A 17,062-nucleotide genomic window follows, 5' to 3' on the forward strand; every position below is an offset into this window, starting at 1 on the left:
GTAAATTCCTGGCTCCGCCCCTGACCCAGACCACACTGCAAATTAGACTTCTTTAAATTTCTTGTGGTTAACTATAAAGCTTTCTACGATGTTACATGGATTCTTTTGAACGAGCAAAGAATCCGTGTATGACACGTTTCAGATTCCAATACTTTAGGATTCGCATAGACACTTCTTGGTCTCTTTTAATTGTTTTTTTTTTTTTTTTCTGAATAAGGCTACCACAGCCTTACAATTACTGCATGTTTTAAGTTTTATCCATCCTAATATTAAGTTTTTATATTTTTATATGAAAATAAAACATTATATTTACTCATTGTACTAATAATTTCAATATATTTATTTACTATAACTAAAATTTCAGAATTAGTTAAAATATTTTGCAAGTCCACGAATCTCTCCTTTTGAGGTTTGCTGAATCCGACACTCGATACCCGTGTCGGATTCCGACATTCGATACCCGTGTCGGATTCCGACATTCGTATCCGTACTGATGCAACATAGGCTTTCTGTCTTTGTTGCACGGATTTGGATTCGCATGTCGGATCCCGACATGGATTTGGGGTGTTGGATCCGGCAAACCCCAAAAAAGTAGGATTTGTGGATTCAGTATTTTTAATTGAGAAAAAAAAAATTTACACAGAGATATGTATTCATGAAAATTTTGAGGGTGGAGAGTTAAGGCGTTGGTTTTTATTAAGAGAGTCGAAGGAGGAAGGAAGTCGATGTTCAAGGGTGGAGGATTGAGGTGTGTTTTTATTAAGAGAGGGTGGGCGGGCTGTGCTTCTAAAAATGGTACGAAGAAAAGATTTTAAAGGAAAAATATAATGGATTCATATTTTAAAAGAGACAATGATGTGTTGTATTGATATGAAAAAACAGGATTCGTGTTGGACACAGCTATGACAAGAATCCAAATATGCCCCACGTGAATCCATGTCCGAACGAGTGTTGAATCGTGTCGACACGGATTCGGCACAGGGGAGCAAAGAATCCATGCAACATAGTTTATGTTGGTGATTGGTTTTCAATCTATCTTCTAAATTCTTTCCAGTTACAATTGTTTCCAGGGCAGAATAACCTCCATTTTTTTGCTTTTTTGGGTATCCATGTTATGGCATGCAAAAACATTCCCTACACTAAAAAAAATTCACAATCAATAATCATCTTGCTTATATTGAAACTAATTTATGATGGTTGAAATATATATATGATCATACAACCAAAATTGTTTTCTGAAACATAACCTGCAGCTATTCTGCTAGCTGAACACTGGTATATTCTTGGTCCTTTATGCTTGCATCTGTGTATTCTCATCTACCCAATCCAAAGGGTATTAAGTTCATGGTTAGTTGAAGAACAAACTTTCCTTCCTTGTCCTCTACTCGCTTCCTTCAGGGATGGTTTCGAGCTTCGGACTCCAGCTTTTCGTAGAATCAATGCCATCCCACTCTCCTTTATGGAGACCAGAAATCACCTCCTCTACCGATATCGTCTTTGCCATCAATTCTTGAAGCTGTTTCTTTGATATTACCACCTTTATCCTTTTAAGACCTACTGGGGGATCCTCATCAATCAAAGATCTCTTTACAGGAGAGGAGAGGAGATAATACATATGACCCACCTTGAGCTCATGATAGGAAGGGAGATGTTGCGAAGCGTTTTGTGATATTCCAATTCCATAACCATCAAAGTTGAAGAGAAGGTCCTTGACAAGAACTGGTGCTCTGTACTCTAAAATCTTGCCATCCATCTTCACAATCCTTAAGACTTTTTCTTCCATGCTGGGTCTAATGAGAGCAAGGCAATTTCCCATGGCTCTCTCTTGTAGGGGAAGAGAAGAAGAACTTGAAGGACGTTTTGAAGGCTTGAATGAGCAAAAGAGGAGACAAGGTTTAATAAGAGGCAAAAGAGAAGGAAGAAGAGCTTGGCATTTGCAAGTTCACGAGGAGGTTGAAAAGATATGAAAGTTCAAGTAACGATTAGCAAGTGGGTGGGTATTTTGTAGGGTAGAAAGCAATCTTTCTGTTGGAAAAGGCATGATGTTGGGGCAGTAAAAGTGGTAAAAAAGAAGGATAGGTTGTCAACACGCATGCTAGAGGGGCGGTTAGTGGAGTGTAGTGCTTTGTCTTTAGTTCATATTTTTTTTCATAGGGTTCTAATTTAAACAGTTTTTGTATTTGGATCAACCTTTTGCTTTTATGGGTTTGGTGATGTCAAAGAGTTGTCAGGGAAACGTCAGATTTCTTAGTGGTTCGGTTTGTTATGTGTGATTATCTTGATAATCTGTTTTGTAACAGAGAGAGAAATAACATCGTATTTTTAGCTGTTTGTTTTATTGGGTTGGATGTCTTGTAGTGGTAGAGATAAAAGGAGTTTGGGTCTCTTAGTCTGAGGTTCAGTTGATTATTAGGTTTCTCATATTTGGCATGTTCTTTAAGGTTTCTGCATTAGGTTTAAGGTTCCCTTGTTTAGGTTTTTTGGGATTAGAGTTAGTAGAAAATGTGAGTAAATCGTGATTTGCAAAAGAAAGATTTAATTTCCTTCATATGAATTAAAAATGAAAATGCTAAAAAAGACAGGGACTGTTGGAATCTTTTATAAAATACACTTATTGGGCCGCATTAGTGTCTCGTGTACGTGATCTCATCCATCGATCTGAACGCGACCATAAGTCACGCCAGATGCGTGGGATATCCCTTTGGGATGGGACCAAGATCATGTGGGTCTAGAAGAAGATCAATGGTCTCGATTTCACTTACATGTCACCCCTATGGGACCCCAAGATTGCCTCTTACCATTGATACCAGCAGTGACTTTCTGCCTAATTGCCTTTTAGAAATTTCCACGAAATGAAACTCATGTTTTGGCCGGTAATGGAGATCTTCTTTACATAATTTTATAATATTGCACAAGATATTGGAGCGCCCACTATGTAAATGTTATCATCATTTTGTAGGAAAAGAGAAAGTATTGAGATTTCACAATCGTGGGGAGCCCAAAAGCGCGTATTATTTATGTTTAAGGACTTGACTTGAAATTACTTAAGCAAAGATTGATGACTGGCACAGTCATTAGTCTTAACTGTTAGAATGTTGTGATGTTAATTAGTTAAGCTTAGATTGGTACAGGATTAAAATTAAGCTTAGGGATGTGCCATGGCAATTTTGTTCTAAAACATACACAAAAGATCAATCTCAAGTTGTCCTCTTAGTGGCCATTAGCCAAATTAAATGTAGTGGAACTTCGTTGGAGTAGTTAAACTAATTTCCAATTAGTACCCAATGCAAAACATCTTATTAGAAATCTTGTTACAAGCCATTTCAATCCGTAGAACGAGTGAGATGCAAATATACCGGATGTAAGAAACTACTGATGTAATTAATTAGAATGTACCTAACAAATATGCCAAACCCCATGACTGATTAAACGCACTAGGTTAAGCCCTTAAACAATTTAGGATCGTAACATTCCACCACGCTCAACAGCCAAGGTCCATGTTGGTCCACTCTATAACGGTTTTTGCTCTAGTTGTTCTCCCAATGGCCCTTTTCATAGGTCGTCCTTTCAATCGAGGGGTCATTCTCATGGCTCTCAAGTAGTTCTTTTCACAAGTCGTTTCTTCCTTGTCCGGCGGATTTCACTCAAGTTGCTCCAGGTAGCCATTTTCATAAGTATACGCTTGTGTGACTCGAACACGAGACATAGAGTTGGTTTTAATACCAAATATTAGGTACTTAACCAATACGCCAAAAGCTCTGGACCGGTGCAACGCATTAGACTAGGCCCTTAAATCAATTAGGATCATAATATTTACACACAAATTACACCCGCAAAACAATTAAAACTTGTTCCCTAATCAAGATAAGCAACATTTTCTTTTCTTAAGTTTTGTTATAGGGACTGAAGTAGATTTTGAAAAATAAAAATCAAAGAATAAAAACGAGAAGGGAAACAAAAGAAAAGGCTAGGGATGTTAAGAAGATAGCTAGATGGGGATTAACACTAGCTAAGGAGTCAACTACATTTGTATTTGAAAAAAAAAAGGGTTATCTTTGTGCAGAAGATAATATAGTGGGGGACTGGCTATAGGAAGTGGTCCACCATCTTTACCTAGTAGGCAAGGAACGAAGTAACACAAGTGGGCTTTGGAATTTTTTTCTAGGTTAATTTATTTATCTTCCAAGGAATGAATAGCTACATTAAATGGATAGAGAGACGTTTGTAATTCAATGAATCAAACTTTTAAAAAGAAGTAAAAAGAATGGCCGTTTTGGTATCAGTTTGTGCGAAAAGGAAAGCGTGGGGTTGTGAGCTTCTTGTGTTTTGAAAGTGATGGTGCTTTTTGTCTTTTGTTGGTTTTCACTTTTCTCCTCCCACAAAAGCCGAATAAAAAACAGAATGTTTAACTGGGATAGTGAGGGAATGGTGTGGGTTGTTAGCTGTCCCACGGCTGTTGAGGAGAGTTGTTTTCACGGGACTCGAATTCTTTGACTTTGGGAGAATGGTTTTCAGTGAGAGTTATATTACTGCCTTCTAAAGTAGAGAATGTTAATCTCACTCTCGTGAATGAGATTTTCATTTTTCTTTTCTCTTCTCTTTCTTTCACTTGCCCCTTCGAGATCTTCCCCGAGGGACATTCCCACCCTCGGAGGCAAACCGGGGTTACTACGCCCTGAACTCTGATACCATTTGTTCACCCCTAAAAGCTAGTTGTTAGAGGTATGGTGCCCATTCCCTTATAACCCATCCCCATCCATTTCACTTATCGGAAGTGGGACTATTTGCTTTTGTGTGGAACCCCAACACAAACTATATAGGTGGAGCATATTGGATCCATGTTGTTATGGTGCAAATGTTGTCACTGGACTCAGAACGACGGATAAGGGACCAAAAACCCAACAAACACAAACCATTTTGAGTCGTCAAATTAGGGCTGGCAATTTCACCAGGAAAAGCGGGGATATTCTTTGAAAATCTCCCTCCCCCAAATAAAGGCAACATCTCTCTGATGAGTGATGAGATTTTATATGGTGTGCGCTCGTATGGTCTATTATTTTTCAAAAAGTAATTTATGGGCTACACCATAGGATGATCCAAACCGTCCATTTGATAGGCTACAATTTAAAAGTACTTTACAGGCCACACCATAGATCATCCAAACCGTCCATTTGATGGGCCACAACGTAAATAGATTGCGGCCCAAAAATCATTTCCATAGGATGATTGCAACCCTCCGATCTATAGAAGGTACCATAATATGCAATTCCTCTATAGATCAGAGGGTTGGGATTATCCTATGGATATGATTTTTGGGCCACAACCTATTTACGTTGTGGCCCATCAAATGGACAGTTTGGACTATCCTACAATGTGCCCATCAAGTGGAAGGTTTGGATCATCCTATGCCTATGGTAGTATGGTGTGCCCATCAAATGGACGGTTTGGATCTTCCTATGATGTGGCACGTACAATACTTTTTGGCAAGTGGGATTGGAAATTAGGGATCTGCTATGGACTATTGATCAATTAAATGAATCTGAGAGCAACCACCTTTGTCCCCATGTTAATAAAATGAATAAGACAAAATCTTAGCCTATGTGGGTTGTGTGGCTATTCTCACATGCAACAGCCAAGCCGCAACATGCCTGAAGTGATTGTCCCTAGCAAATCTTTTGTTTTAAACCTAATATTTAACAAAGTAAAGTAAGAAAGTAAAGTTATTGTCCCCGAAGGATGCAGGGCGGGGAAGGGGAGGGGATGGGGATTAGATATTCCTCGTGGGCAGGGGAGGGGGATTCCTCATCATCCCCGCAGTGGGGAGGGGAAAATTCCCTGCAGAGGGGAAGGAGTAGGGGACCCCAACATCCGGCCTCGACCTGCCCCGTTGCTAGCCCTACGTCAAATATGCATACCCCCAATCCATTCCATGTGGTCACATCAAAAGCGACCCACCGGAGGGTTTTTCTGCTGGGAAAAATAGTGATTGCCACTATAAATGAAAGATACTTTAAATTCATGAATAGTATTTTTCTGATTCATTGACAGGCAATGTTTGGGTCCCATACAGAGACATGCATGTGCAATCAGGATCATTGATCTTGTAGAACAAGAACATCATGAGGCAACCCCATGACATTAACATTTAGCTTTTCTTGGTAAAGCCCTAAATGTTAGGATCACCAGGTGTTCTCATCAGCATTTTGGCTACACTTAGTCAACAGTCTGATCAATGGATCCGTCCAATCAATCTAAGGGTAGAATAAGTGAATTCCTAGCATTAGAAGGGTCAGGGGTATGGGAGAGATCACTAAATGCATAGGATGGGGTGACCTGAGAGGAACATACCAAACCAAGATGGTGTGCCCAATTATGCCATGATGAGATCAAGCTCAAATCAAGTAATCTAGACTGATCAAAATCCCTGATTCTATGCATCAAAGATCAGATCCACTCAGCAAAAATATCAATCAATTAGCGGGGGAATCACATAGGAATTGCTCCTGGACCTCCTAATCAAGATCAACAAAGACAAGAAGATTTATAACCATCATAGGTCTCAAGATATTCTAACACTTCAAAAATCCTCAAGAATGACGAACTACTTTGGACAAATCTTACAAAGGAGTTCGTCTCTTTAAAATCCTCAATTTCTCCCTGCAATTGTCCTAAGAGTCAAAATCTTATACCTTTCAATTGATAAAGGCACCCTCAATCCTACAATATTTCCCTTAAATCTCCTTAAATCACCTCTCTCTCTCTCTCTCTCTCTCTCTCTCTCTCTCTCTCTCTCTCTCTCTCTCACCTCCTCCTTAAACCCTGACCCTAAAATGGGAGTGTAATTCCAAGTTATCCTCTTAATTTTGATTGAAGGGATAGGATTTGCTCACTCAAAAAAACTACATTCCTCTTATAGTTGGCCAATGGGGTCACTCATACTAACCCCAAGAATCTATTTTCACTCCAATAGATAACATGTCAATCCTCTAATCAATAGTTCCTTTATGATTAGTGAAAACTCTACCCCAATAATTCCAAAAAATCTCCATCATCCATCCTCTCATATTCTCAACTAGATGAGATTGGATTTTAATGCATGGCCCATTCATACCTGGCCATAACAAATAAATGGCTTGATCATTAAGCAAGAGTGCCCAGTTGTACTTCTAGGTGCTCATGTTTTTCCTTCAGAAAATATGCTCATCCATACAGCCCAGACCCCAGCTGTTTAGCGTGCAATCGGTTACTACGAATTTGCCTCCAAGATACAATGAAACCCAATCTTTTGACTGTGATCTATTGACTCAATGCACCAACAGCAATAGATTTGAACAACCCTCGAATTTGACAAGCCTAGTGAGAAAACATAAACTGGAACAAAAGAGAAAAATAATGGACAAAGAGCTAAGCGCTGTCTAGAAGTTCAAGAAACCACATCTCATCTATGCATCCATATTATCTTTTTCATAGGTAGGTTATCGGTCTTTTATAAACCTATTTATGACTTTGACTTTGATCATTGTTGATCAGTACGTGCAGCTAAATTCAGGTTGTTAGATTGCACCTGATCACAAGTAAATGGTTCAGATCCTCCCATTCGTGAGTCTGATCATCAGATGGACGTTAAAGTGTGATCTAACCGTTGATTTGGGATTGCTCACAAACTATATTCAGGATCACTTCCAATTGTCAGTATCTGACCCCGGTCGATAACCTACAGTTCAGATCTGGTAGATCATGATCGTATTCTAGCAATCATCATATGATTGTGCTTAGGATCACCTAGATGTCAATCTGGAACACTTTTAAGGCCCCGCGATGATGCATCGTTATAACAGTCGGTATGTGCCTGGTGATTGTTAAAGATTTTTTCAAAATCAAGTGTTTTGTGGTCAAAAAAAAATTTGGAAAATATTTTCTTTTAGTTGTTCTGGGAAAGGAAAAACTATTCTTTGAAAAAGTTGCTTTTTGCTTTTGTTTTTGGAAAGAGTGTAGAAGTGTATTGAAAAGATAGTCCCACATTGCTCCGGAGAAAAGTTGGAGATGGGCATATATTAGTTCACCCATTCATTCCTCTTGTTTGTGTGCATGTGAGGTCTTAGCCATGGGCGCGGCGTGGGCTATAGGGCGCATAGTGGTGCTTTTTAAGGTGCACTTTGCACTTTAGTTTTTTTAGATTTGATCTGGATCGTTGGATCTAGACGATTGTGGATCGGTCTAGTGGGTGGGCCGAATAGGTCATAGGCCCATCAAGCCCAGTGCCGAATAGTTCGGTTGGGTTGGGCTTTGATTCGAGCCTAACGGTCGGCCCAGCGGGCCCAATACTCCAACGGGGTGATGACTCATACGAGCTAAAGTGGCCCAAAAAAATGCCAGATACGACTCTATTGCTCTACAGCCCATTGCCCAGTACTCATCGCGTGCAAAATGTGCATTCTATGGCCCACCCTTTGAGCCTTTTAATGTAAAATTCAAAGGTCAGAGAGACTTCACATCTCTTTTCTCATTATCCTTCGAACAGACACAGAGTGGAGTGCTAGAATTGTCCGATAGGAATGGATTTTGATGCATGGCTCATCCATTGATAGACCTGGCAAACGGGTAACCCGCGCGGGTACGAGAACCTGCGGGTATAGGTAAGAAATACCGGCGCGGGTACGGGTAGCCTTTCATGAACCCGGAACCCACCCGGGCAGGTACGGTTATCCCCGCGAGTAACCCGGCAAATTTAAAGAAGAAATTATATATATATTTACCAAAAGAAATTATATGATGAATGGGTGTATGAATACATAAAGGTGGTACAATGAATGTACATGCCTTGATATTTAATCCAACAACAGTCATTTACTTTAACAAGTGTTTGTTTTGGTACAACCAAAGATACCAGTCACATAGTCTGATTGCTTTTGACTTGTTTTGTTGGCCCACCCACATAGTCTATTTTTTACTGTTTAGTGTTTAGGCCTTAAGAATAAAAAGTTGAAAACCAAATGGCGGGTAACCCGCAGGCACTAATGCCTGAACCAGACCCACCCGCGGGTCACGGGTATGGGTTGGGTGCGGGTATTTTTTTTTGCGGGTATTGAAATTGGTACCCATACCCGCGGGTACGGGTCCCATTTTGCCAGGTCTATCAATTGATAACAAGGCATAGTAGATAAACGATTTGGATAGTTTAACAAGTGAGCCCCACTTGTACTTAGCCGCTTTGGGCATCCCTCATATAAGAACCCCTAATTTACATGTTTAAATTACACCAGTTTAAATGCCGGTGATACTTCAGTTTAAGAAACCCCAAAGAGTAAATCCAAGACAAAACAAAACTCACCAAATTGCGGTGGGGCCATGGCAATTTCAAACTTATAGGCCGGGAATGATATATTTACCCCTTTTCTTCTCTCGGACCACCCCTTTATAGTGTAAAAGAGTAGTTATAACTAAGGTTGCAACTCGGGTCGGGTGGGTCGGGTTTTCTAGAACCCTACCCTACCCAAGAAACAACCTCGGGTCGGGTCGGCTTTTTTCGCATTGCTGCCTCCAACTTCATGCAATACCCTCCTTTTTATTCCAAATTGTCCTAATTTACTTTAAACCCACTTTAAACATGATTTTAACATGTTGATTGAAACATGCTGATAAGTGATATGATTAGACAAAGTATGATTTAAACATTTTATAATTCTCAATGAACTCGTTAGTGGCCAGACTAATCTGTAAGCTTTTAAACACTACTCATTAAATATTTATGCAAAACACAGGTTCTGAGGTTCGATAAAAAAAGAATGCAGTCATGGCCTCTATTTGCCTATAGAGAATGACATAAAATTATTTTTGTGGTGGTGATATACTGATATGTATCCTACAAACATGTACATGAATGGAAAGCATGAATAAAATGGACAATCAAATAAGAGTAAAGATGCCACTGTAAACAAATTAAAGAACTTTATTTTATGCAAGAAATAGACCTTCTTATGACTTCGATGGCCATCAGAGCAATAGGCAATTGAGGCATAAATGCGAGAAATAGACCTTCTTTCGTTCGTGTCTTACACTCTTACTGTCTTGGTGAGATGAAAAATGAGAATTACTAAATTACCCATATCAATGTTATTATTTATAACTTATAATATTAAAAAAGGAATAAATGCGGGTTTTCCACCTTTAAAATCGGCCCAACCTGGGAATCACTCGGGCTCTGGAAAAGTAAACCCGGCCCAACAACTTACCCGGTCACTTTGAACCCGACCCATGCTTTTTTCGGCCAGGGCTGATGCGGGCCGGGTAAAACCTGACCCAAGTTGCAACCCTAGTTATAACTTATAAATGCACTAGAAGCTGAGAAAGAAAAGGAGGTGAAAAAATAGGACAAAATCTGGGCCTGTGAAACTGGTCTCACATTCAAAAGCCCATCCACGAAATGCCTTCAGCGACGGTCCTTAGTAAATCTAAAAGAAAAACTAGCCAGTACAACTTCAAAATGGGAAGTGATATATTCGCCCTTTTTCTTCCTTGTCCACACCTTCAGTGTATTTATGACTCTTTTATACACTATAAAAGAGTCATAAATACACTGAAGGGGTGGGGAAAAGGAAGAAAAAGGGGAGGATATATCATTTTGATTTTGAATTCGTCTGAACCGGGAACCTGTAGCGCCTTCTGGCTTTCTCCAATCCCCTCTTAATAACTTCATTGGTGGACATGGTGTGTTTAAATGAGAAAGAGCGTCTCTACCGGTGAAACCAGCTTAGTAAGTGGCAAACAGTTTAGTTAATAAATTTCTAAAAGGGCTGTCATTAATGAAATGAGGCGCATCTTTTGAATCCCTATCTCTGATTCTACATTCACCGTTAAATTGTAAATCCCACCCGTTTTTATCTTTTTACTGCTTTCTACGCACGCCCCATGTAGAAAGCTACTGTCAAAATCCTCTCTCCAGATTTCAAACTTGAAAAAAATAAAATAAACCCGCTCGATCGAATTCAAAGGTCAGATTTCGGAGATGGGTTGCGCAGCTTCTTCACACCTCTTCGAAGACGACGAAGGCGTTAAACTCAGTGGGCCAGGAGGACTCGTTAGCCACCACATCGTCTCTCTCACCTCAACAACTTATGGCCTTCTAACCCTAGACTCCCCTCAACCTCAATCCATGTCCACCGAACCCAACTCTCCTAAACCCGGACTCAGCCCCATTTCCCTCTTTCCAAGCCCACGTCCTTCCGAGTCACCAGAGATCATCAACTCGTGGGAACTCATGGCGGGTCTCGACACCGATTCCTTCCGATTCTCACCGATTCCTAAATCATCTCTCCTCCACACTGTCTCCGAGCTCGATTCTCGAATCTCTAGGCCTAAAATCACCGGGAAGGAGAACGCGAACCGGCCTGTCGGTTTTTCTCCAACCTTACCTAATTTTAATGTTCTGAAGCCATTGAATGGTGAAAAAACTGATCTTTTTAAGCCGTCCAGATGCTGCTACTCTCTGGATCAATTTGAGAAGAGATGTCCTTTGGGTGGGGAAAATGCGGTGGTGATTTATACGACTACGTTGAGAGGGATTCGAAAGACGTTTGAGGAATGTAATGCGGTGAGAGCGGTTATGGAAGGGATTGGGGTGAGGATAATTGAGAGGGATGTTTCGATGGATTCGGGTTTTAGAGAGGAATTGAGAGAGTTGATGAATGGGAAGGTGGGTGCTAGGGTTCCTAGGGTTTTTGTGAGGGGGAGGGATATTGGGGGAGCTGAGGAGGTTTTGAGGATTCATGAAGAAGGGGGTCTTTCTCAGCTTGTTGAAGGATTGCCCAAATGTAGGATTGGGGTTGTTTGTGATGGGTGTGGAGGGGTGAGGTTTTTGCCTTGTTTTCGGTGCAGTGGGAGTTGTAAGATTGTGAAGGAAGATGGGAAGAAGGTGTTGAGGTGCCCGGATTGTAATGAGAATGGGTTAGTGCTCTGCCCGATTTGCAGTTGATTCTCTCTTTCTGTTTTTTGATACTAATACTCTTTTGAGCGCGAATGATAGTGAAATGGGGTTTTCTTACCAGTGTTGTTTCAATGTCTGTTTCAGTAAATGGAAATTTGTTAGCTTTCTCTTTTACTCTGTTTTTGTTTTTGGTGGTTAAGCTAGGATTTGAGAGCTACTATATTTTTCCCTTGTTTTTTTGTTCTCGTTATTTTCTGACTCTTTTCTTTCCTAGCTAGACTCTTCTCTCTATTTTCCTTTCAGTCTGTTTATATATGTTAAGGAGTTTTGAATGGTAATAGTTTTCAGAATTTCGGGCTAATCAGACATGTCAATTGGAGCTTTCCCATCTCCATTCAACACTTTTTAAGTCCTTGTTCTTAGCTATGGACACTCTTTATCTTTTTTGCCTTTATCTTGAGATCAAATTACCAATAAAATGAAGAAAGGAAAATGATAAAAATGCTAACAAGACCTCTCCTAACATGCATTTTTTGGGCCCATTGTGCTATGTGGATGTGATCAGATCTGTTGATCAGATCGACAACCCTACGTCTACCCAATTCCTTTGGGAACACCTTCATTGATTATCCTAGCCCTTCGATCCATGAATCCTCATTTAGGTTTTAGCAAAGAAAAGACTAACTGTTGATTTTTGTAGTTCATTTATCTTATGCATGGGATGCCCCTTTGGCATGGGACCAAGACCACATAGTTCACCTCATAATGTTTTCCAAGATTAATTCTTTAAATTACACATGTAAATGCAAGATGGAAATAATGATGTGCAAAGCTTATTTATTAAAGAAAATTGAATCAAACTCTCCATCTGATTCTGGCTTCCAAATGATTTGATCTCGGTCGTTAAGATGAAGGAGGCCGGAGATAAGGATGTTCCTTAGTTCTGTGAGGTGTTGGTTGTTGAGAACTTGATCCCAACTTCCATCATTTTTCATGCTTTCAATGGTGGATTGCTGTGATGCTATGTTTAAGATCCTCCCCAGGGATGTTTGGGACTCTATGGGGCCGTTTGGATGCCATCGGTGCGTCGAGAAATTGATGTTTCTTCCGTTCCCTACCGTATAGCAAATATATCTTTTTGCTTCCTCCCTGGCTAGAAATACACTTCTGGTTCCCCAGGATACTGACTGTGGGAGTTTTAAAGTCCAGAAATTCTGGCCTTTTATTTATTTCTTGTGGAACCATTGCACTCGTGGAAATCTTCGTCCACTTACAATTCCCCAGAGTTGTTTTAGTTGAAAGCTCTGTTTGTATCTGACAATCTTCTTAGACCAACTCCTCCTTTAGTCTTTGGTTTGCACAAGGGGGACCAAGCTATGGTGTGATATCTGTTGTGAAGATCACTTCCAGACCAGACATAGTCCCTCCAAAGTTTGTCTACTGAGTCCAGAATTCCGATTGGGAGATTGAAAACCGATGACCAATAAATTTGAAATGAGTGGAGAACTGTCTTTATTAATTCAATTCTGCCAGGTCGGGATAAATATTGATTTGTCCAGGTTGAAATTCTGTTGTCGATTTTTCCAAGAAGGAGCTGGCATTCTCTGGCAGTGAGTCTGGTGGTAATCCAAGGTATCGGATTGGAAGCTAACCTTTTATGTTGAGAAGGTTGCAGATATTATCCTTGAGATGCTGATCTGTGCCTGGGAAGAAAATTTCTGACTTGTTAAGATTTGCTTTGAGCCCTGAACTTTCTCGTTAAGATTTGCTTTCAGCCCTGAACTTTCTTTGAATAAATTCAGGCACTCTATGATCCCTTTTGCAGCTCTTAAGGTGGCATCTGCAAAAAACATTACATCATCAGCAAAGAGGAGATGAGTGATCTTAAGGTTGCCCTTAGAGAATGGTGTATAAATCAAACCTCTCCGGTTTGCTGTTTCAAGATAGAAGACAACATTTCCATTGATAAATAAAAGAGGGGGGGAGAGAGGGTCTCCCTGTCTGAGACCATTGGCGGATTTGAAAAATCCAAGAGGATTGCTGTTGATTAGAATTGAAAAGGATGGAGAGGTGATGCATTGTTGAATCCCCCGCACCATGTCATTAAATCCAATCTTTTTCAGGAAACCAAGGAGGGTTTGTCTGTTCACATTGTCGAAAGCCTCTTTTTCTTTTTTCTTTTTTTCTTTTTGAATAGCTGTCGAAAGCCCTTTGTTTTTTTTGAAAGTTACTGTCGAAAGCCTTTTTCAAATCCAATTTGATGCACATTGCTCTACTGATGTTCTTCCGGTTGAATTTGTGGCATAAATCTTGAGTCAACAGAATATTATCTTGGATAATTCTACCATTGATGAATGCCAATTGGAATGGACTCTCAATTTTGTCCATGACCTTTTTTCATCCTTTTTGCCATGATCCTTGAGATTGTTTGTATAGGTTGTTGCAGAGGGAAATGGGCCTGAATTGATCCTGGGAACATTCAGTGTTGCACTTCGGAATGAGAGAGATGAATGTGTTATTCACCTCAGGGAGGAGTTTTCCGGATCGAAAGAAGTATTGGATTGCTTCAGCTATGTCATCACCTATCAGATACCAGAAGTATTTGTAGAATTTGCCATTGAATCCATCCGGGCCGGGTTCTTTGTTCCCATCAGAAGTCTTGATGACAAGCTCTATTTCTTCTCCAGTGACCTCCTTTGTAAAGATCATTTGCTTCCTCTTTGGTTTGATGGTGTATGGGCCCAGGGATGTAGAGCTCTCTGTGGTGGTTTCATAGTTGTTGAGGATACCATGAAAATATTTGATCATGGTGCTTTCAATTTGATCAGGGTCAGTGATTGTGTCTCCAGCTTCATTGCTTAGCCCATGGATATTATTTTGGTTCCTCCTTGCTTGAATTGCTGAATGGTAGAAGGCAGTGTTTGAATCTCCCAAGTTCAGCCAATCGATCCTTTATTTTTTCCTGTAAAGAGCCTCCTCTTGACGGGCAATCTTGAGGAATTCTTCTTTGGTGGTTGCTGCTTCTTTTCACAGCTCCTCCTTGTGGGGGGTTTTGGCAAGCCTGCTTTGGATGTCTTCTAGCTGCTCTCTGATTAGCGGAGCTTTGATGTCTATATGTCCATAGATATTTTCATTCCACCTCTTGATGCTTGCTTTTACTGCCTTGAGTTTATTCTGAACTCTGAACATCGGGTTCCCTTTTATCTCCTTGCTCCAAGCTCGTTCCACTATTTCATAAATGGTGGTGTCTTGAAGTCACATATTATGGAAACGAAAAGGTTTTTCTCCCCTGCTTTATACTCCTCAATTTTCACAATAATCAGGGAGTGATCAGAGAACCCAGGATTTTTGTAATCAGCAAAGGATTTTGGGAAGTTGCAGAGCCATTCTTTGTTCACTAGGGCTCTGTCAAGCCTTCTGAGCTTCAAGTTAGCTGATTTAGTGCTGTTGTTCTAAGACATTGCCCCACTGATCGGAGATCTGTGAGGGAGCAGTCATCAATACAATCATTGAAGTCATTCATGTCTCCCTGAATTTGATCAGCACCCCCACTTCTTTCCTCATGGATCTGATCGTATTGAAGTCTCCTAGGATGATCCATGGCGGGTTTGTTTTGTGTGTGTGTGTTTTTTTTTTTTTTTTTTTTTGGGGGGGGGGGGGGGGGGGGGGCGCTATGGAGCGGAGACTGTCCCAAAGAGTTTTTTCAATACCTTTGTTCATGCCATTGATGGCTGATAGGGTGAATTTGTATCTCGTTTGATGGACTCCACATCGCTTTGAATAAACTGAGGTTTCATTTTGGATTATGACCTTTACAGCACGAGGGTTCCAAATAATCCATATGCGGGCCTTGGGGGAGCATGAAGTGTAATTTCCTTGGAAATTCCAGTCTTGGCAGATATTAGAGATGAATTTAGGGGCATTTTCTTGTGAGGCTTTTGTTTCCAGAAGACAGAATAGGGGAATTTCTTCTCTGAGAATGAGATTTGAGATTTCTAATCTCTTCTCTTTTGGTTTTGGAGCCAAGGCCCCTTACATTCCAGAATCCAAAGCTGTTCATCATATATGGGGATGTTGGAGCTTGGTTGGGGCACTTTGTGTGCTGAGTGTTCTGATGAGGGTAATGAGGGCCCTTCTAATCCTCCTGATATTTAACCAAGTCATTGGCAGTACTCCTGACTCATGAGAGGTGAGATCATGGAGTTTTTTTTTTTTTTCTTTTGGATTCTGTCTTATAAGAGTTTGGGGTTTCCTCTTCCTCTTCCTCCATGTCACCTAGAATAGAATAGGGGTTGTGTGGTGGGACACCCCTTTGTGTTGGGGAGCTTGGGCGATGTGGTACCTGAGGGCTATTTTATGGGTTGCTTTTCATTTCTTCCTGTACTTTGTCTGCTTTGACAGATTGGGTGTCGACATCTTTAGAACAGGTCTCCATTATATCTTTATGGATGCTTCTGGTTTCTTGCTCTCTTGCTTCTCATTCTTTGAGCATGCTGTGGTTGAGTGGTTGAAATTCTTGCCGTGAACACATGCGGAGGGTTTCCAATCGCATTCCACTGGCTGGAAGTGGATTCCAGATGGTGTTTTGATTTCTAAATGATCTGGAAAGGGGGTGTCACACTCCACTTCAACACATATTCTTGTTGTTATTGGTCTGCCTATCTATTTTTTAAACGGTTATCAAGTTTCTCAATAGAAGTCATGCAACTATAAAAGCCCTGGTGTTGAGACTTGTGTTCACTAGTGCTGAGATGCATCCTCCTTTTTCAATTGTGTCTCTCCTTGGTATCATGTGGATATCCGGCTCTGGACTAAGGATAGGAACTTTTTTTTATGGGACCAGTTTAATTAATTATTAGAACTTATAATTTTGCTTTACCTTCCTCCAGTCTATGCACCCAAATGTTCATCAATCTGCTGTCGTCTGCACTTAAAATTTCATTAGTATCACGTCAAGTGATTTGGTTAGAAGGAAGAGAAGAGTTTGTCAAGCTTGAGAGGGAGCTGCTATCAGTGGTTTCTGGAGATTATTCAGGAAGCAGAGGTGATTGACTGGGCTTAGGCCTGAGTATATTGGCAAGGACATGTGATTAGCCTTGGACTCAACTTTACACGAGTTTGGCAAAAAGTTTACTTTGG

At 40.5% G+C, this 17,062-nt stretch overlaps 2 protein-coding genes across 2 annotated transcripts; one reads left to right on the forward strand and one right to left on the reverse strand.

Moving 5' to 3' along the window:
• Positions 1–1,381: 1,381 nt before the first annotated feature.
• Positions 1,382–1,816, reverse strand: LOC143888764 (uncharacterized). The gene has a single exon (XM_077393176.1). The coding sequence runs from the start codon at positions 1,814–1,816 to the stop codon at positions 1,382–1,384; it is 435 nt and encodes a 144-aa protein (XP_077249291.1).
• Positions 1,817–10,927: 9,111 nt separating this feature from the next.
• On the forward strand, positions 10,928–12,152 carry LOC143887277 (uncharacterized protein At5g39865-like). Its single transcript, XM_077391386.1, has one exon. It carries the CDS (start codon positions 11,006–11,008, stop codon positions 11,969–11,971), a length of 966 nt encoding a protein of 321 aa, XP_077247501.1. The 5' UTR covers positions 10,928–11,005; the 3' UTR covers positions 11,972–12,152.
• The last annotated feature ends 4,910 nt before the right edge of the window (positions 12,153–17,062 follow it).

The sequence above is a fragment of the Tasmannia lanceolata genome, unplaced genomic scaffold, assembly GCF_043159265.1.
Source record: "Tasmannia lanceolata isolate RefF3 unplaced genomic scaffold, GAP_Taslan_0.1 ptg000012l, whole genome shotgun sequence".
NCBI classification, from domain to species: domain Eukaryota; kingdom Viridiplantae; phylum Streptophyta; class Magnoliopsida; order Canellales; family Winteraceae; genus Tasmannia; species Tasmannia lanceolata.

What these genes read in the sequence shown, in the direction of transcription:
- LOC143888764 (XM_077393176.1), bottom strand. Translation starts at nt 1,816, where the DNA reads ATGGGAAATTGCCTTGCTCTCATTAGACCCAGCATGGAAGAAAAAGTC.
- LOC143887277 (XM_077391386.1), top strand. Translation starts at nt 11,006, where the DNA reads ATGGGTTGCGCAGCTTCTTCACACCTCTTCGAAGACGACGAAGGCGTT.